Raw genomic sequence first — 21496 nt, 5'->3', positions numbered from 1 at the left:
TTAAAATGGACAGCCAGCCCAGGGGTCCAAATGCATGGGCCCTTATCGCTTTATGAGCACAGGTACTTGAGTACATTACTTGTATGACTTTCACGCCACTATAGCCTACAATCCTACATTTCAAAGACAAATATTTGACTCTATACTCCATAGAGTCAAAAGTAGAGGAAAAGTACTCTTTTTACTATAGCCTTGAGTCCTTGACAACAATGCAATGATAAAGATTGCTAGGTTGTAGCCTAGTCAATGTTTTGAAATGTAGCCTATACCTTGCTGTAAATCGCAGGACTGGTGGATAAAAAGTGTCAGATAAATGCCTAAATTGTGAGCACCATATTTTAAATATATAGATTTATCCTAATCGTGGTCCCGTCTTAACCCTTAAGTTCTGTTCGGGTCATTTTGACCCATTTTACATTTTCATTTGGGGAAAAAAAAGGTAGAAGTTTAAATGTTTTCCACCTGAAACTCACTGGCCTTAAAGATTCTTCTGAGATGAACATGTAAAAAAAATATTTTTGCACTACACCCATGCTACACACGCCCCTCATATTTTTTGAACCTTAAGTGCTGTTCGGGTCATTTTGACCCGGGAAGCACAGATGCACAGAAATACACAGTATTACGCCAAAACACAGACACACAGTCACCCCCACTTCTAACACCCCCCTTCCGAAGCCCCATTCCAAAAAAATGTTGGATGAAAATGTTGTTTACAGGGGTGCCCTGAGACCAAAGTGTTTGAAAACCTCTGTCCTAGTGTAGCCTATACGTTCAAGTGTATATTCATACAGTATGTGACATTCATGTGTGTTCACATGTGTGTTCAGCTCTATGTGAGAATGATGTCCTGTTCTTGAACCACAAGTATTCAATTAATGGGCATGTTTAAAAAAAAAAAGGTTCATAAAAACATTGTCTGATTTTCATTGTTTCCTATAAGCATATTGCCCAGTATTAAATAAAGTCGTTTTTTTACATGAATTTCAGCTAAATCAGTAAAAACGCCTAGCTCTTTCAGTGTTTAATGTGATATAGCAAAGCAGAAATGCAAACATTTACAATATATATCATATGAATTGTTTGGTATTGAGTCAAAGTCAATGTATCATGATGATTTGTTAAGTTAAAATTTATATTAGTGTTGTTTTTTCAAAACCAAATATCCCCGGGTCAAAATGACCCGAACAGAATGAAGTTCTAGTGAATCTGATGCTTGGAAACTTGGAGTGTCTTGATCATTTTCAAAAGGTTGAGAATGATTCACTGCCAGTCTGCCATGGATTAAGCCTTTCCATAATGTTTACAAGAGAGATGGTGGCTCGTGAACGCGCTCTGTCTGGCCCTGACAGGGTGCGGTCATGTTTTTATTTATTTATTATTATTTCTTTTTTAATTCTGGCCTCACTGCAAGGTGCGCGCCTCGCGACGCACATGGTCCACAAGGGGGCGTGGTTAGGACGGGGTTGCCACCGGCGGAGGAACTCCTCCGCTCCGCCTATTGGCGCGGTGTGTCCCCTTTGTGTGTGTGTGTGTGTGTGTGTGTGTGTGTGTGTGTGTGTGTGTGTGTGTGTGTGTGTGTGTGTGTGTGTGTGTGTGTGTGTGTGTGTGTGTGTGTGTGTGTGTGTGTGTGTGTGTGTGTGGCAGGGAGAGAGAGAGAGAGAGAGAGGGAGAGAGAGAGAGAGAGAGAGAGAGAGAGAGAGAGAGAGAGAGAGAGAGAGAGAGAGAGAGAGAGGGAGGTTGTCAGTCAGTCAGTCGCTCCACTCCAGTCTCCAGTCACTCACATCATCCCGACAGGAGCGCACAGTGCGAGAGTAACGGGACCTGGACCAGACCAGATAGCACTGTGCACTGCAGAGCAGACCACCGCCACATCCACAGTCCACACCACCACACACTGCACACACACAGAGAGAGAGAGAGAGAGAGAGAGAGAGAGAGAGAGAGAGAGAGAGAGAGAGAGAGAGAGAGGGACCAACCGGGGGAGCTTTCAAACGGACTTTCTTCACAGTTTGCCCACACACTGACATAAAGACAGACAGACAGAGCAGCATGGAGAGGAAAACGCCAGACTTCGCCGGGACGTGGAAGATGAAGAGCTCCGAGAACTTCGAGGAGCTTCTCAAGGCTCTGGGTAAGAGAAGAACCAGAAATGATGACGCACAGTCCTTTTATACCAGTTTGGGAGGACTGAATTCAATCTTACCATGTATTATAATGCTATATTATTATCTTCCGAATTCTGACGTCATAAAATCTCCTGCAATAGGCCTATGAAGTTCATCATTGAATTCCATCTTATAGGACTACTATTTATATTGTGAAATAATAATATATATTATACTAGAAAGATGCAATTCTGGGAAATGCAAGTGTGGTTGCCGTGATGTGAGAATTAAGCCCATATATCTCGCAATGCCCATGTGTGGACATACTGTGTCAGTCTCATGTGGTCTATGACGTCAGACATCTATGATGTCAGTCATCTCCATCTATATAATATATATTTTGAATTTTTTTTTTTTTTTTTTTTAAATTGAATCATTTTCCCATTCTTATCTCTTAGCAAAATGCAAGCATGAGGAGTCCTGATGAAGCCGGTCAATTTGGCATGTGCGTGTGTGTGCGCGCGTGCGTGTGCGTGCGTGTGTGCGTGTGCGTGTGCGTGCGCGTGCGTGTGTGCGTGCGTGCGTGCGTGCTTGCGTGCGTGCGTGTGCGTGCGCGCGCGCGTGTGTGCCACCAATAAACTGTGGGAGGGCAACATAAACACAATTAACCTCCATGCTCTAATTGCCTTGTTTCTCATTTGCTTTTAGGCCTATTCTTGTCTCGCGGGGGTGTCGCTTAATGCCCAAAAAAGATGCTACTTACTTCTGTTCAGCTTTATGGCCTACCTATATCAATTAGCCTACTTGTTTTACGGCAGGCAGGCGACACCGTCCTCCTCCTATAAAGCATGTAAGTGTGTTCAGGGGCGTCACAAGGGGTAGGAAAGTGGGACTGAGTTACTGGGGCCCAAGGTGGAGGGGCCCTAGTAACGTTATCTATTGAAAAGTTGTGGAAAATGTGTGAAAATCTTTGAATAGGCCTACATGTATTTTTTTTAGCGAACATTTTCTAACTCAAATTTTGCTTCTGGGGGTCCCTGGAACTAAATATTTTGAGATCGGGGTCCGTGGCCAAATACATATCATCTTGGGAGTCCTTGACATAGGTTTCTTGCACACATTTTCACGATTAAAAAAAAAATAGCAGATATACAAGCTCGCAGCGCGGCACTCGGTGCCGCGCTGTGAGCTTGTATATCTGCTATTTTTCAATAGTTAACATTCATGGGGGGCCCGCACGCAGTGAATCCTTGTACCCAGGGCCCAGAATTTGGTGTGACGCCCCTGAGTGTGTTGACACCCCTTAGTGACAGCAGGCCTCACATCATCACACCGTTCAACTGTAGTCTTATGAAGTTGCTCTCAGCTCGGCATCACGCGGGTCACTTCTGCCACCCTCTTGTTTTGGGGGGTCCTTTGTCATAGCAGCCTGCACACACACACACACACACACACACACACACACACACACACACACACACACACACACGCACACACACACACACACACACACACACACACACACGCACACACACACACACACACACACACACACACACACACACACCCGCGCGCGCCCCCCTCCGCCATACCCGCAGCAGACACAATAGGACACAGAAACGGGGACACATCTGTCTGCATCGCCCCGTCCACTGTGTGTGGAAAAATAACATCACAGCGGGGCGTCTCTCTCTCTCTCTCTCTCTCTCTCTCTCTCTCTCTCTCTCTCTCTCTGTGTGTGTGTGTGTGTGTGTGTGTGTGTGTGTGTGTGTGTGTGTGTGTGTGTGTGTGTGTGTGTGTGTGTGTGTGTGTGTGTGTGTGCGTGCATGCGCGGCAGATGCTACATTGGACCGTTATGGCATGCTGTTACAGTAGCAGTGTAGGCTATAGTTGTGAGTGTGCGCATTGTGTGCACGTTTAACCGTTTTCACAATGATTAATGGCATAGGCCTAATAGCCTAATAATATTAGTAATAATACAAATAATAATAACTAGTAAGACACCTAAGGGCGAAAAGCAACCTCTCCCTAAAGGCGAGGTCGCTTTTCTAACCTATGTCAGTCTAACCAGTGTGGCTGGTTCTACAGACAGGGATCTCCATACATGGGCATGCATATAAGTTATTGTATGTGTCTGATGTGGCCTCCATATATGGGCATTCCCATATGAAGTCCTGTTAGGGGATTCTGTTAGTGTGGTTCCCCTGACATCACAGTGATGACATCAGCGATCTCCATATATGGCAGGTCAGCCTCCATATATGGGCAGGTCAGCCATAGGCATTGAGGTCAGCTATAGACATTATGTTGTTATACAGAATCACAGAAGGACATACTGGATGTGCCGGTTCTGATACTAAACTGCGACCTGCGGTCACAATAAGCCTTATCGCACTGGCACTGTTTTTTATGTCCTTGGTACAAGGTTCGGGTATTCTGTTTATGTGGACATAAATTACAATTTGACGTGTGTGTGTGTGTGTGTGTGTGTGTGTGTGTGTGTGTGTGTGTGTGTGTGTGTGTGTGTGTGTGTGTGTGTGTGTGCGTAAAACACAGAGAGAGACAGAGACAGAGTTCCATCTGTCATTAGAATCCAATTTCCACTGGGAACGCCTCGCGACCGAGGCGACGGCATACCTGGGTTCTTGCGCGGAGATCAACGCGGCTTTTGCTGATTGAAGCGGCGCTCGTGCGCGTGTCGTAAATGGCCCTATTGTTCTGGAAGGGGAGGGACGGGACGGGAGCGCGCATTCCAATTCTTCTGTTCCCCGCATTTTTGATTGACGTGCCAATTAGCGTTTAACCTCTCGTCCACGCCGCCGTGCGTGTGTATGTGTGTGTGCGTGCGTGTGTGTGAAGAGAAGAGAAATGAAGAGCTGATGTAGGCTATAAGGACATATAGAGGCTAAAGTGAGAAGGGTATTTTAAAGTTAATTTGACCCTTGCAAACGAAGGCCTAAATGTGTTTCCCTTGTCATTAAAGTTACATTCAATTGAATTGAATTGAGAGAGAGAGAGAGAGAGAGAGAGAGAGAGAGAGAGAGAGAGAGAGAGAGAGAGAGAGAGAGAGAGGGGGAGAGAGAGGTATGGTTGGTGTGGTACGTGTGAGGGAGAGATGTGTATTTGAGGAATGCAGCTTAAACCAGATAAACAAACACATACACATGCATGCGCGTGCCCACACACACACACACACACACACACACACACACACACACACACACACACACACACACAGACACACACACACACACACACACACACACACACACACACACACACACACACACACACACACACACACACACCCTTATTTGTCGACTATACACACTCATGCAAATGCAATTCATGATATGAAACTTTGCATGCTTGCTTGAACCTGGATTATGACACATTATCATCCAGTGCACACACACACACACGCGCACGCACACACACGCACGCGCGCACACACACACACACACACACACACACACACACACACACACACACACACACACACACACACACACACACACACACACACACACACCTCCTCCTCCTCCAGGGTCGTAGACCCAACCTGAACCTCTTCCTATAATTGTAAACCTAAACTGCAAAATCTGTTTTAATAAAGGGAACTTGTCCTCTCAATGTCTATTATATATTATATTTCAAATTCTACTAGAACCGTGGGGACATTTAATTTCGGAACTCACATTCGTATAGAAATACAACTACACATGGCACCCACGCACGCACGTACGCACGCGCACACACACACACACACACACACACACACACACACACACACACACACACACACACACACACACACACACACACACACACACACACACACACACACACACACACAGGACTCTTCAGCGTGCCCGTTGTGTTGGAGTGAATGACAGAGAGGAATGTCCCATGATGCTCTGGGGTTTCATTGGGGGCAAAGACGCAGCTGGATGCAAACTTTCAGCAACCGCCCCCCCATGCCCCCCCCATGCCCCCCTGCTGCCCCCTGTCCCAAATGCTTCCTCCACTCTTTGCCCTTTGACCCTAACCGTGTGTGTGGTAGGTGTGTGTGTGTGTGTGTGTGTGTGTGTGTGTGTGTGTGTGTGTGTGTGTGTGTGTGTGTGTGTGTGTGTGTGTGTGTGTGTGTGTGTGTGTGTGTGTGTGTGCGTGCGTGTACGTGCGCACGCGCGTGTGTGTGTGCGTGCGTGTGAAGTGTGAATTCAGGCCATATGTTCTCGGAGATGCAGTTGTGCACAGGGCCCGGTCATTAGTTTTAACACTCACGCACCCGCACGAGCGCACACGCACAAGCCTCTGTGTATTTTTACAAGACTGGAATGTTCAGGTTTCAGGCATTTTTATATTTTTTTAGATACATCCCCTCTTAACAATGAAAGAATTTAGCTGTTTTCTTTTTAACCTACATTGTATTGAGTCAGATCTGCTGTATGGCTCAGAATGCTGGGTAATTTTCAGCTGTGATTTAGTGTCTTGCTTCAGGGGCCCCTTGACTTTGCTGGGGCTGGGAATCAAACCGAGGACTCTCTGCTTTCCAGGCCCCAGTGGCCGACGGACCAGGACCACAGTCCTAAAGTAGCCTTGAGGTGTCCCCACCGGGAAACAACCTGGCCTCAGAACCCAAAACAAAGAAATAAAGGTGCCAACTGGAACCGTAGCTGTTTATTCAGATGCCACGGCACAGAGGAACCAAAGAATCAGGCCAAGGTTCTTAAAAGATTATTTTAATGTTTCTATACAGAACACGTAACAACTTAAACCCTATATCGTCACTGTCTGGTCAAAACCTCTTAACTCCATTTTTGAGGTTTTAGATTTTTTGGCATAAATCATGGTCATTGAACACCCTTTACGTGATGTGTAGGTTAAAATAATATTGAACCAATGATAAGTGGTAAAAAGCCCTTCGGTCAAAACCTCCTAACTCCACTTGAGCTCATTTTCCAGAAAATCAACATTTTGGAGTTAGGAGGTTTCGGCCCGACAGCAGAGATATTCATCAACCAGTGTCCTCCAGGGCTAATAGGTCCCGTTCTTTTACTCCCTCTGCACCAAATCTCTTAGTCTCCACAGAGTTTAAGATTATTTTGTTCTGTGTGTAAACATTTTGCACAGGACAGGAGCAGATGGAAGCAGACAGCCTTATGTTCCACACGGGAACAAAGAGGATTAAGTTGAGTTGAGTATTTGAGGCCTTAAGACCTGCAATGTCTGCTCTGCTTTTGGATTACCAATTCTGGCACATCCACACACGGACCACTTACTCTGATTGATGTCTTACATGTTTATGGAAACACATACAGTAGAGCAGTGGTTCCCAAACGTTTTGGCTCGAGACCCAAAAGAGAAATTAAACAATCGTCCCAGGACACAAACTAGTGAAAATAGCAGATCTATACATGTTCACAACGTGAGTAGATCGGCTATTTTTACTACATCGTTAAACATTTGTTTTCTAATTCATGGAATTTCTTTCATTTTAATAAAAAAAAAAAAAAGATTACGTATGACATTCTTTCGAAAGAAACATCATGTCTCTAATTCATGATCAGTTTTTTTAATAATAATTAAAAATAATTGAATAAACCCACAACAATTTAAGGTATATTTATTTACTTGAAAATGTACGTGAAAATTGTCCGCGACCCACAAATGGGTCCCGACCCACTATTTGGGAAACGGTGGAAGATCATCAGACACCCTCACCCTCACCTGAGTCCCAGCTTGATTGATTGATTGATTGATTGATTGATTGATTGATTGATTGATTGATTGATTGAAGTCTTTATTAGTCAGCAATGTAAACAGCGTGTGGTGCAGTTAGAAATTGAGGCTAAAAGGATAACACAAGGGAAGCTGTGGGCGCTGGGGGCGTGTTCCTCCACCCGCGTCATCAGCACCCACACCCTAGGTGGGGTTGGCGATAGGGCCTCTCTGTGGTGAGTTTGCATGTTCTCCCCGTGTCTCCTTGGGCATAGGCCCTCACACAAAAACATGCAGTAGTCCTGGTTTTTATACTACCTCCCCCTAGCCAGCCGGGTGCTCCCCAATGTCCCCTGGCGCGGCAGGGGGAGAGCGGAAACCAGGACTACAGGTTAGGTAGTCACCGGGTGAGAAATATGGGTTGCAAAAACGTGGGATAAAAAACATTTAGGAAAAAAAAAAAAAAAGTATAACACAAAAAGTCCCAGGGATTTGTTTCCATTGTGGTCCTCTGTAGTAATTTCATCATAGACACAATAACACATGTCATCAACAAATACAAACACTGCTGTATGTAGAAAAGAGATGGGAACCAGTGTTACTCATCCTCTAATGCAGGGCTACTCAACTTAGGAAGGCTCAGGGGCCACTCAGCAAAATACCAAGAGTCCAAAGGGCCGCAACCTAAAAATGACGGTCCTATTTTGGACGTTTACAATGATTTTGTAACAGGCTTCATGACAAGCTTAATAATTAAGTAAACACACAGAAAACAGCCACATTTCCATCTATATAAGCCAGGCCAAACCTCATGGAATGAAGACATTATCGAATTTGATCAAATTAGGCTTTAAGTAAAAATTAACAGAACTGGTTCAATCGTTTTGTAACCGCCCCTGTGTCTGGGTATGCAAGGCTAGTGAACTTTGGCAATGTAAAGGTATGTTTTCTCATGCCAATAACACTCCTTTTCATTAATAGGACGGATTTAAAATAAATAGACGTTTATATTTATTATTCAATCACTCAAACCCCAGCATCCCTATTCTTGGGGGACATTCACCAAAAATAGCCGATCTACAAGCTCACCACAAGATGCATTGGAGCTTGTAGATCGGCTAGTTTTGGTCAATCTCCTTCAATGAGCAGTTAGTTGTGTTTAAATTACAAAGCTCAAAGCATCAAACTGTTTTACAAGTACAGTACAACTGGCTGAGTTGAACTTTACTTGAGTTATTTTTTCCATAAAACAACAACTCTTAACCAAAACTAGCCGATCTACAAGCTCACAATGCATCTTGTGGTGAGCTTAGGGATGCTGGGGTTTGAGTGATCATTGAATAATAAGTATAAACGTCTATTTATTTTAAATCCGTCCTATTAATGAAAAGGAGCGTTATTGGCATGAGAAAACTTCCCCATTTGGGGTACAAGCATAGTTCCCTGGCTGCTACGATCTGTTGGAATGTGTGTGCACTGTATGTCGGTGCTGACTGGCGGAGCCCGAGCCGCGGAGGCAGAGACAAGCACAGACAAGGACTACGTCTTCACTAGCCTAAAACATGACGGTCGCAAGCGTTCATATCGCACGACCGTCATGCGTCTCCACTCCAGTGAGCCCGACTGTGGTTGTCTGCTGCAAAATCTCCGCAGATTTGTCTGTCTGACCGTCTCGTTGTACAATAGATCTAGTGTAGCCGCCAGCATCTCCGCACTACTGTGTTCAGGCTGTGTTCTGTGCATTGACTGCAATCGCTTCCTGACTACGGAGTCCACCGAGGCTCAAACATCACCGCATTTTGCGTTGCGCGTTAACTTTGACAGGCTTAGAAAAATCATATTTTTATTGGTATTGCCATGACGGGCCGCACAGACAGGCGGCGCGGGCCGCATGCGGCCCGCGGGCCGCGGGTTGAGTAGCACTGCTCTAATGGATGGTGTCAGGGCATTCCACACTTTGGTGTTAGAGTGGTAAAATGAGAAGTTTCCCATATTTGCTCTAAATGTGGCGTCACCAGATCATGGTCACTCCCTCTAGTATTGAGGCCGTGGGTTCCACTCACCAGTGGTGTAAAGTAACTGAGTACATTTACTTAAAGGGGCACTCCACCACTTTTCAACCTATCTTCATATAATTGGTCCTCACTCAAAAATATCTTTTTTTTTTTTTTTCTCAGAGGAGGGCTGTGGGCAGGTCAGAAACCCATCGTCTTGTGACATCATCGATTGCCAATCCAGCTTATAGAAACTGCAGGCTTTCTATTCCTGAAAAGTTGCAATTTTAAAGTGGAAGCCATTGTTCTCGCGATAATAAAAATCAAAATATTTTTTTCAAAAATATTGATTACATTTTTTTGGGGAAAATGATGATGTCACAAGACGATGGATTCTGAACTTCCCACAGCTCTCCTAGGATACTTGGACTGAGTAGAAAAGAATTGTGATATTTTATCATGAACAGGTTGAAAAGTGGTGAACTACTCCTTTAAGTACTGTACTTTTGAGGTGTTTGTACTTTACTTGAGTACTTCGGATTTCCAATAGTTTTAATCTTACTCCACTAGGCTACATCTCAGAAGCAAATATTGTACTAACCGATTTACGCACTAACTTTGGTTACTAGTTAATTTGCAGATATACATTATAATATTTAAGTGTGCCTGCTATGCAATAGCAAAACACTTATTGTAATCCGCCATACTTAAGTCATTAAGTCTTTCGCCACGAATTTCTGCACGTAATAACTGCCGCACAATTTACGCCACCGCCGCAATATATACATCAAAACGTGCGGCTCGGCCGGGAATGGTGTGCTATTACTTTTCTTTCCGATCCGCGTTACCATTGCGACGTAATTCGCAAAAAACGACGCCAAAAAACCCCATTGACTTAGAATGGGGGAAACTTCGGCACGTAATAACTGCCGCACGATTTACGCCACCCCCGCAATATCAAAATGTGCGGCTCGGCCGGGAATGGTGTGCTATTACTTTTCTTTCCGATCCGCTTTCCGATTGCGATGTAATTCGCAAAAAACAACGCCCAAAAACTCCATTGACTTTGAATGGGGGTCTCCGAAAAAAACCCAGAAACTTTGGCGCCACATAACTCTGCCATACTTTTGCCTAGCAACGTCATTTAAAATGTAAAATGCTCACACAACTTTGGTCTTTTTCCGACCAATAGGCATGAGCTGTAATTGATTAAGCCTCGCCCCCTCTTTAACAGGAAGTGCCCTTCACCAAACAGGAAGTGCCTCTATAACTCATGAACCGTTTGTCGTACAGACTTGCGGCTGGTGTCATACCTTTTCTTTTTTTCTCAATTTTTTTTTTCTCAATTTTTTTTTTCTCAAATTTTTTTTTCTCAAATTTTTTTTTCTCAAATCTTTTTTTTTCTCAAATTTTTTTTCTCAAATTTTTTTTTCTCAATTTTTTTTTCTCAATTTTTTTTTCTCAAATTTTTTTTTTCTCAAAATTTTTTTTTTCTCAAATTTTTTTTTCTCAATTTTTTTTCTCTAAAATTTTTTTTTCTCAAAAAATGTTTTTTCTCAACATTTTTTTCTCAATTTTTTTTTTCTCAAAACATTTTTTTCTCAATTTTTTTTTTCTCAAAATTTTTTTTTTCTCAAAATTTTTTTTTCTCAAAATTGTTTTCTCAAAATTATTTTTTTCTCAACATTTTTTTTTCTCACAATTTTTTTTTCAAAATTTCTTTTTCTCAAAAAAGTTTTTTTCTCAAATTTTTTTTCTCACAAAACAATTTTTTCTCAAAAAACTGTCGTTAAAGTGCGACCCGTGATAACGGCCAAAAATGCTCCAAAACGCCACTAATTAGTCGAAATGGCTGACTTCCTGTTTGGTTTCTGATTGGCTGCTGGCCTTGTGACGTGGGTAGAGCTGCGAGGGCCTGGTCATCGCTGCTTGCAGCTTTAATTCATTAATCGTCCATGACCTTAATTGGGGCCTATTTCGCCAAACAGGAAGTGCCCCTCACCAAACAGGAAGTGACCCTTGATCTCGTGAACCGTTTGTCATACAGACACGCGGGTTGCGTCAAATGAAATAACGCTAATGCTAACACCAACCGCTACACAAGGTTGCACAGACTTAGCGAGCTGCAGGCACACTTAAAATTTCTTAGAAATGTTCTCTTCTAGTTTATAACATACTTTTACCACTTTAGTCCTATTTTGTGCCTGTAGGCTATTTGAAAATAGCTGATCTACAAGCTCACAACGTGTGAGCTTGCATTTTGAGCTTGTAGATCTGCTATTTGTACTTTTACTTTTGGTACTTTAAGTATATTTTTAATGCCAATACTTTCGCACTTCAAGTCAAGTACATTTCGAATTCCACACTTTTACGTGTAACAGAGCACTTCTCCATTGCAGTAAAACAAGTCTGTTTTTCCATCACTGCCACTCACTTATGAGTTCAGTATGATGATGGTATTGCGGGGGCACTGTCCCTTTTGACTAAGTTCTTAAATACCGATCCCATTGATATTTGCTTAACCCCGTCTTCCACCTCGAGCCATCCCGAACTAGCAAAGTGCGTAGGAATTAGGTGGGTCTTGGGCTTAAGCCCAAGCCGGGCGATATACTCCATGGAATCCCCCCCTCCTCTTCTTGACCCACAACCACCTTGAAGCTTTTTCCTGCTGCTTTAATGATGTTTCTGGTGGCTTTCCTCTCCTCAGTCCTGCAATCCTCTAATGCCACAGAAATCCCCCCGCAGCCGTCCTCAATCGGCTCACGGCGGGCCCTCTAGCCTAGCGGCTCCACGGGGGCCTCCGCCAGCTACAGCGATTTGACCTTCTTTCGCTCATGGGCCCCCCTTCTCATGTCCCAAGGGTTCCCAAACTTTTGTCAGTGCCGCGACCCCTCAACATAATCATAGTTGAACTGTGGGGACCCCCCACCCCGACAAGCAGTTGGAGTTATTGGGGCGTTGCATTTAGTTTGGCTCGGTTCCACAGATGAATATTGCGGATCGGCTATTTTCAACAATATTTGCCTCTTTCTTGGGTAATGTTTGACAATTTGATATTAAAAAAGTCTTAAAGTCATTATATTGTAACTTAAGTAATGTGCAGATAGCCTAGTGTACACTTATACTGTATGTTCATGTCGGTTTGTTTATGTTGAGTGAGAACACAATGTTGCACATTAAGCTAATCATCAGGGGACCCCCAAAAATAATTTGGTGACCACTGCTCTATCCAGTGTGACTGTAAACTGTGAGTTCCAACAGCACCACTTTGCTTTGTACAGTCAGATGACAAGTCATACTTGCAAAGTAGAAATGCTTTCTTACAAGTCATTCCTATATCTTTTTTTTTTTAATTATGGAGATACCAGGGGTGTGAAGTAACTAAGTACATTTACTCAAGTACTAAGTACACTTTTGAGGTATTTGTACTTTACTTGAGTGTTTCCAATTTTCCAATACTTTTACTTCTACTCCGCTACATCTCGGATCCAAATATTGCACTTTTACTCCACTACATTTATTTGAAAACTTTAGTTACTAGTTACTTTATGTAAAACATACATAAAAACTACGTTAGCCATATTTTATACTTTGGCTATTTGAAAATAGGTATCTCTCTACTCCAGTGTTTCTCAAACATTTACATTTCAAGGTCTCCCCCTTAACCCTGAGGGTTCATTTGGTTCCATTTGTACACTGTCAGAGTTACAGACTTGTCTGGGTCAATTTAGACCCCCATAAAGCAGAGTTCTTCACCAGGGGGTCCGGGACCCCTAGGGGGTCCCCAGAGTTACTACAGGGGGTCCTCCAAATCCTTTGTGTGATAGAAACTTTTTTCTCCTTTTTTTGAACCCTAGTGTTCATATTCGGAGAACTTTAGCCAAAAACAGCAGATCTACAAGCTCACAACGCCTCACGCTGTGAGGCGTTGTGAGCTTGTAGATCGGCTATTTTTGGCAAAGAGGTTTGGTGGAGAGGGAAAAAGAGCAGACCAAGTACAGAGTGAAAGGTCACGTTTATTAAGTATTGACTGTTCAAGTGATTAAATATCTGAAAACACAAATTGACATGAATCCAAAATACTGATGATCGTGCTGTCAAACGATGGAACTATATGAACAGGTTGTGGGGGTCCCTGCTTCATATCTCTCTCTCAACTAAGGGGTCCCTGAAAATGTTGAAGACATTGCCATAAAGGAACCCACAGAGTCCCTGGAATCCACTATGAGAACCACTGGTCTATACTCTCACCTGTATCTGTCCTGTTCTTACCACGGCAACAGAGTGTGCGTGCGCGTGTGTGTGTACTGTATATATTTACTCTTGATGACAGTTGAGAATGTGTGAGAGGTGTGATGTTTGAAATCCAACTCGATAGCATGCACGCACGTGCACGTGCCCACACACACACACACACACACACACACACGCACACACACACACACACACGCACACACACACACACACGCACACGCACACACACGCACACGCACGCACACAGGCACGCACAGTCGCGCACACATGAATACACGTGCTCTCACACTGTCTTTACTCTGTTATTTAATTTTCCCCCTCTCCTCCTTCTCATCCTGTCTTTCTCTCCTCTTCTCTCCCGTATTCTTTCTTTCCTCTTTCTTTCTTCTTTCTTTTGTGTATCATCGTCCTCCTTGATGATTGGTTGGCGCCATTTTATTTCACAAGATTTCTTCTGATGTGCATCTGTTTAATTTGTTATATGTGTGTCCGTTTGTCCATGCCCCTCTCTCTCTCTCTCTCTCTCTCTCTCTCTCTCTCTCTCTCTCTCCTGTCTATTTCCTGTCAGGAAGGTGTAATAGATTATTCTGTCCCCTGGGGCGACTGCAATAACTTCCCCCTCTCTGCTCTGACCCTATACCCTATACCCCACACACACACACACACACACACACACGCACACACGCACACACGCACACACGCACACACGCGTGTGTGTGTGTGTGTGTGCGTGTGCGTGTGCGTGCGCGTGTGTGTGTGTGTGTGTGTGCGCGTGTGCGTGCGTGCGCGCGGTGAGGTGCGTGCGTGTGTGCGTGCACAGATAGACTACAGGAGATGACATCAGCATCCTGCTCTGTGGGGTGGTGATGTCATAATTGCTGGAGAGATGACATCACATACTTGCTCCCTTGAACTCAATTAGGAAGGAGATCTCATCACAATCACCATCAGAATGGGCTTTTATTGGTCCAAAGTGCTTTTACTGCCCATGCAATGAACCTTCACACATAGTGAGTGCTTTGGGTTGTGGGTTGTTTAATTCAGGTACCCAGGGTTAAGGCAAGGAAGAAGATCTAACATTATCATTATTATCTTGAACATTTCAAAAGAATTTTAAGAAATCTGGAAAAAGGTTAAACGTGATTTTTTTAAAACATCAATATAACAGTTACAGTATTAATGTGCCCAAATAGTGCAGGTTTTGAGCTTTTTCCTTGTTTGTGCAGGCAGTTTCCTTGTAGAAATTGAAAGAAGTGAAATTGGTATTAAATGGAATCACGTGGCTCTGCAGGGGACACACATAGAAATGACGTGGCTGAGGCTCCAATGTGGCTCTCAGACTGTGAAATCCAGGCATCACTGTCATGATCACGACCTCAGCCCCTCCCTGTTTGTCCATGCTTGTCCTTTGTCTTGCTCTGCCCCTGCCATGCCTCCCTGCTCCTATCTCTCCTCAGCCAATCTCCCCTGTCCTCTGTGGCCTAGAGAAGAGTCTGAGACCCCTTTTCCACCAAAATAACTTTGGTTCTAGAACTGGTTCCGTTCTAGATTCTTGGTACCTTGGTGCTTTCATGGAACTGGCGGCCATTTTTTGGTTCCAGTTCCGAAACCAACTTTAGGGTTCTGAACCAATTCATTTTCAGTGGAAATGCTCTGAAATGGTTCAATAGAGGGTATGCGCATGCATAAAGTGAATGGCATATCGAGTGGCAAATTGAGTGGCAAAGTGAGTGGTGAAGTGAGTTTAACGTTGTTTAACGTTGTTTAATACAATCAGATAGGACTTTTCTGTTAGGATGTATGGGCTGTCAAGGCCAGAAAGTAGTTTTTTGCCACTCAGTAGGCGTTCCTGCATAACTTCCGGGTATGATGATGATGTCACGCGCATACCCTCTATATTAGGCGGGGAAAAACTTACTGAACTGGTTCAACACCAGTGGAAAAGGGTTGCCCTGAGTACCATCAAGGACCAGCTGGGCCTGGTTGGGTGATGAGCCACGGAGACTATTTAAGCTGTGTCCTTAAGGTTGTGTGTGACAGAACTGTGTTCAGTGTGTGTGTTGAATTAGTGATGGCTGGCAACCCTTCGGTTTTGCTGGGAAATAAAATGTTGCGATATGGTTGCGAAAAAAAAAGGTTTTTAATTTCATCTTTAACTGTTATAAAGCCACTAAACCATGACCGTGTGTGGCTTATTGCTGTATTCTACCACAAGAGCCTTCCAGTAAAGATAGATATGCTACTACACACTGTAAACTCCATGGGAAATAAGGAGCAAAGTAATAAATCCAGAATGATTGGGGGCTTTTGCTGCGCAGATGTACAAATAAACACATGTATGAATAAATAAAGTGTTGCTCAATGGAAGCGACTGTGGGTGTTGATTGACAGGCGGTGGCCTGGGGATATGATGCAATGACAGTCGCATGGCTGCAGGTCGTTATTCATTAGAGTGATGGCGTGTGGTGTCCCGCGCGTGCACGCTTACGTGCGCACGCACACACACTGGTGGTTGACGTTATATAATCATCATAATTAAACCGCAGAGTAACTTTACAAGATAATTAACACTGAAGTGTTTACCAGAGCCTGTGAGTGTGTGTGTACCGGTATGTGTATGTGTGTGCGCGACTGCGCGTGCGTGCAACTTTTTGTACGCGTGGACATTTTTGTGTGTGTTTGTGTATTGTGTGGTTGAGTGTGTATGTATGTGTGTTTATTGGTGTGCCTTTGTGTGTGTTCATTTATGTGTTTCTGTGTATTGGCCTACCTACTTACGTGCGTGCGTGTGTGTGTGTGTGTGTGTGTGTGTGTGTGTGTGTGTGTGTGTGTGTGTGTGTGTGTGTGTGTGTGTGTGTGTGTGTGTTCGTGTGCACATGCATGGACCCATGTGCACGTCTATTTGTGTTTATGTGTTGTTGCGGTATGTGCCCAGCACACACCTGGAATTTGTACTCTGCATTTAGCCATCCTAACTATTAGCGCGCGTGTGTGCGTGTGTCTTTGCTTTATTGTTTTGTTTTAGGTATTCACACAATAAAAACAGAACAAACATTATTATTAAAAGACAGGATAAGTGCTGGTGAGAAAGACAACGCATATAGATTCAAGGTTCTCAGCCAAATAAACAAACAAGTTCTAAGTTAAACATAGTAATCAACTGGCTGTGAGTGCGTGCGTGCGTGCGTGCGTGCGTGCGTGCGTGCGTGCGTGCGTGCGTGCGTGCGTGCGTGCGTACGTACGTACGTGTGTGCGTGCATGCGAGCATGGTGTAAAGTAACTTAGTACATTTACTCAAGTACTGCATCTTTTGTAGATCGGCTATTTTCAAAAGATCTTTTTACATTTTATACATCCAAAAACTTGTGAAATGGGACCTTCTGCATAAGGAGCACTTTTACTTTTGTACTTTAAGTATATTTTGAGACAAATTCATTTGCGCTTTTACATAAGTCAATTTTGAGTTCCCAGACTTTTACTTGTAACAGAGTATACATTGCAGTATTGTGTGTGTTGTGTTGCAGGCAGGCATGTGTTGTGCACACATAGACATCGATGGGGGGCTTGAGCCCCGGCCCTTTCATCCGTCTGTAAAAAGTGCCCTCTCCAGACCATGAATGCAGTTTTTACTATGGTGAAAGAAACGCAAATGCCCTCTTTCCATGCCATACCTGAAGGCGGCATTCAAGAGAATTGCCTTGTCCAAACCAGTGGTGCAATGGTGATTCAATGTTTGGGGGGTCGCGAACGTCGCTCAACACCTACTATACAGGTCTAATGATATGCATATAGGCTCGTTTCTTTGTTAAAACAGTTGTCGAGGTGTGAACTTGGCCCAGAAAAGATATGGGTCATCGGGGGCGCGCGACCCAAGACTACGGTAACACTGGTGCAAACTCTCAAACTCTCCTTGAATGCAGCATCTTATGTTGACAGAATTGCCCTCTCTGTGTAGAAATCATAGACTGTAAAAATATATGGACAAAACAAAGCCATTAGTTTCTATGCAGCGCAAATGACACATTTTGGGTCGGAGCCTCCCGAAATACAGCACACGAAGAAGAACACAGCCGGCTGGTATCAGCTTAGTTGGCCACGCTCCCCGCAACTTTATCATCAATTTTAACACCGTATTTTCACAAAATGCATATCATGGTGATTGAAAGGCATTATTTTACTAGCGATAGGAACCATAAAGTATTTATGAAAATGTTAATTAAGGTTAGAAAACGAAAGGGGGAAATGAATGGGGTCCAATGGAGAACAATTCTTTTTGCGATCGGCCGGGGGGGGGGGGGGGGGGGGGGGGGTGGGGGGGGGGTGGGAACAGCGCAACTAGCGGCCAACCATAGGAAGTTTTAGTTCCGTATTGGAATCATTTTAAATCGGCGGAACTATTCCCCTGGTAGAAATCCATTCCGTTACGCCACATCTCCAGTATTGACTTGATTATGCTTAGTTCAGTGTGGTATCACGCACCGAAAATAGCATAGAGCTTGGAGTTCTGCTATTTTCGATATTTTCACCAAAAGGTCCTTTTAGAAATGTCAGCCCCTGCCTCTGTAACATTCTCTGCACGTCCCTGGTTGCAGGCGTCAACGTGATGCTGAGGAAGATCGCGGTGGCGGCGGCCAACCATAGGAAGTTTTAGTTCCGTATTGGAATCATTTTAAATCGGCGGAACTATTCCCCTGGTAGAAATCCATTCCGTTACGCCACATCTCCAGTATTGACTTGATTATGCTTAGTTCAGTGTGGTATCACGCACCGAAAATAGCATAGAGCTTGGAGTTCTGCTATTTTCGATATTTTCACCAAAAGGTCCTTTTAGAAATGTCAGCCCCTGCCTCTGTAACATTCTCTGCACGTCCCTGGTTGCAGGCGTCAACGTGATGCTGAGGAAGATCGCGGTGGCGGCGGCCTCCAAGCCCTCGGTGGAGATCAACCAGGAGGGAGAGACCCTGTCCATCCGCACCTCCACCTCCGTGAGGACCACCCACGTCACCTTCACCGTGGGACAGGAGTTCAACGAGTCCACCGTGGACGGACGGCCGTGCACGGTGCGCACGCACACATACATACTGTACATGCACATAGACCAGGGGTTCTCAACTTTTTGATTTGATTTGATTTGATTTGGCCTACTATATTTTGAGGATATCAACATTTTTAGGATGGTGACTGCACAAACACCAACTTTACAATTCTTAGCTGTTTTTATCCATGACTCTCTAAAGCTGCAAATAGCTGATTTACAAGCTCACATTGCGTCGCCGCCTGTAAATCCAGCTATTTTCGGTGCGCGACACTGACGTGCCACCAAGTGTGAATCAGGCCATAACTCTTAATCCGAACCCTCGTCACCTAAACCTAACCTCTGATCGCCCTGACCCCAGCCTAACTCCAGAAATAACCTTTAACCATAAAACAACCATGTTTCATTGAAATAAATTCTGTCAAATTCTACTGTTATATGTGGACATTTGGCCCTCGTAAGTGTAGTAATTCAAGCACACGCACACGCACACGCACACACACACACACACGCACAGTCGCGCACACACACACACACACACACACACACACACACACACACACACACACACACACACACACACACACACACACACTCTACTATGCGTGGATGGAAACTCCGGCCTCTATACGCACACTCAGTCAGCACTGATGCTATCATCAGGGGAGTACTCCCCATAGCTGCTGTTTCATTTCTTCACTCTACACTCTCTCTCTCTCTCTCTCTCTCTCTCTCTCTCTCTCTCTCTCCGTCTCTCTCTCTCTCTCCCTCCAGTGTGACGGTCTCCAAAGCAAACACAGGGTTCCATTCACAGAGGATGTGTTCATGTGTTTATTATCACCTCACAGTCATCCTTCCCCACTCGGTCACGCCCCGCGGTGCACCGGGGTCACCCCGCCCTGCGCTCCCTGCCTCTGCACTGTGCTGTTTACATCCATCCATTCATCCACCCATTCCTTCATTCATCCACTCGTCCTTCTAGCCGTCCAACTATTTGTTCACCCATCTGTCCATCTATCCGTCCGCCCGTCCGTCCGTCCGCCCGTCCATCCTACCATCACTTAGGGCCGATGAATATTCCACATTTTAGAGCTGATTCGGTTCGGTTCAGGGTGTCTCAACAACATCTCGGCAGTACCGAACAGCCCACGTTATGATGCTACTTCTGAATGACGTCATATTGTAGTTTGGACAGAGCCGGACCGATTTAAACTCAGATATAAAAGTGGAGTATGCATCTGCCCTTATTGTTAAGGATGTTTTTGATAGCCATACTGCTTATCTTTACCAGCTCCTATTGACGCTCCTATCAATACTCCCCAACATAATATTCAGCAGAATGTTCTATAAAATTAATAGACGTGTCTTCCATGACACTGGTGGATGTTTAATAATAATAATAATTGTGTGTGTGTGTGTGTGTGTGTGTGTGTGTGTGTGTGTGTGTGTGTGTGTGTGTGTGTGTGCGTGTGTGTGTGTGCGTGTGCAGAGTCTTCCTCGCTGGGAGACGGACAGCAAGATCAGCTGTGAGCAGACTCTTCAGAAGGGGGAGGGGCCTAAGACGTCCTGGACCCGGGAGATGACCAATGACGGAGAGCTGATCCTGGTAAGACCCGCCCACCAATCGTCTTGTCAGTACGGGTCCATTTGGTTCCATTTGTACACTCTCAGAGATATGTGGGTCCTTGAAGTATCACTGGCCAGATGGCCAAGACATGGCCCCTATCTGTGTGGCTGGTCCAGATAGGGAGCTCCATGTATGGGCATAAAAGGGAATGTATGTTGTGATGTCATGGGAACCACTCTAACAGAATCCCTTTTATGCCCATATATGGAGATCCCTGATGTCACTTCATATTCCCATATGATGTCACTTCATATGGGAATGGCCATATATGGAAGAAGACAGCCCATATCTGTGTGTCTGGTTCCGATAGGGATCTCCATGTATGGGCATAAAAGGGATTGTATGTTGTGATGTCATGGGAACCACTCTAACAGAATCCCCTTTATGCCCATATATGGAGATCCCTGATCATCAATATTAAGCCCATAATCTAACAGGACTTCATATGGAATGCCCATGGAGGAAGACAGCCTATATCTGTGTGGCTGGTTCAAACAGGGATCTCCATGTATGGGCAAAAAAAGGGATGTACTATATACAGTACATGGATCTCCAGGTCTCCATATATGGGTAACTGGTCCGATATACATCACTGGCCAGATCCCAAGAATTGGTGCGGTCGCATGTTGCCCTGAGGTGTCTTAATCATTTATTTCCAATATAGCTGCTGTGCATAGGATCTATTAAAGCTGAAATATGTAGTTTAATGGACAAAAGCTTATTTAATAAAAAGGAGAGTGCAACGCACATCCAAGTG

At 44.4% G+C, this 21496-nt stretch overlaps 1 protein-coding gene across 1 annotated transcript in view; it reads left to right on the top strand.

Annotated features, from left to right (window-relative positions):
- Positions 1-2052: 2052 nt before the first annotated feature.
- Positions 2053-21496, top strand: part of LOC308296697 (cellular retinoic acid-binding protein 2-like) — a gene marked incomplete at both ends in the record, with an annotated part of 19781 nt that continues 337 nt past the window's right edge. The window contains 3 exons of the mRNA XM_080740025.1: positions 2053-2134; positions 18959-19137; positions 20602-20718. Of these exons, the coding sequence (XP_080596151.1) occupies positions 2053-2134; positions 18959-19137; positions 20602-20718 (378 nt within the window). The remainder of the gene's footprint in view (positions 2135-18958; positions 19138-20601; positions 20719-21496) is intronic.

This window comes from Nannobrachium achirus, assembly GCF_963921795.1.
Source record: "Nannobrachium achirus genome assembly, chromosome: 2".
Classification (NCBI taxonomy): Eukaryota; Metazoa; Chordata; class Actinopteri; order Myctophiformes; family Myctophidae; genus Nannobrachium; species Nannobrachium achirus.
This window is presented reverse-complemented; position numbering and strand designations above follow the sequence as displayed.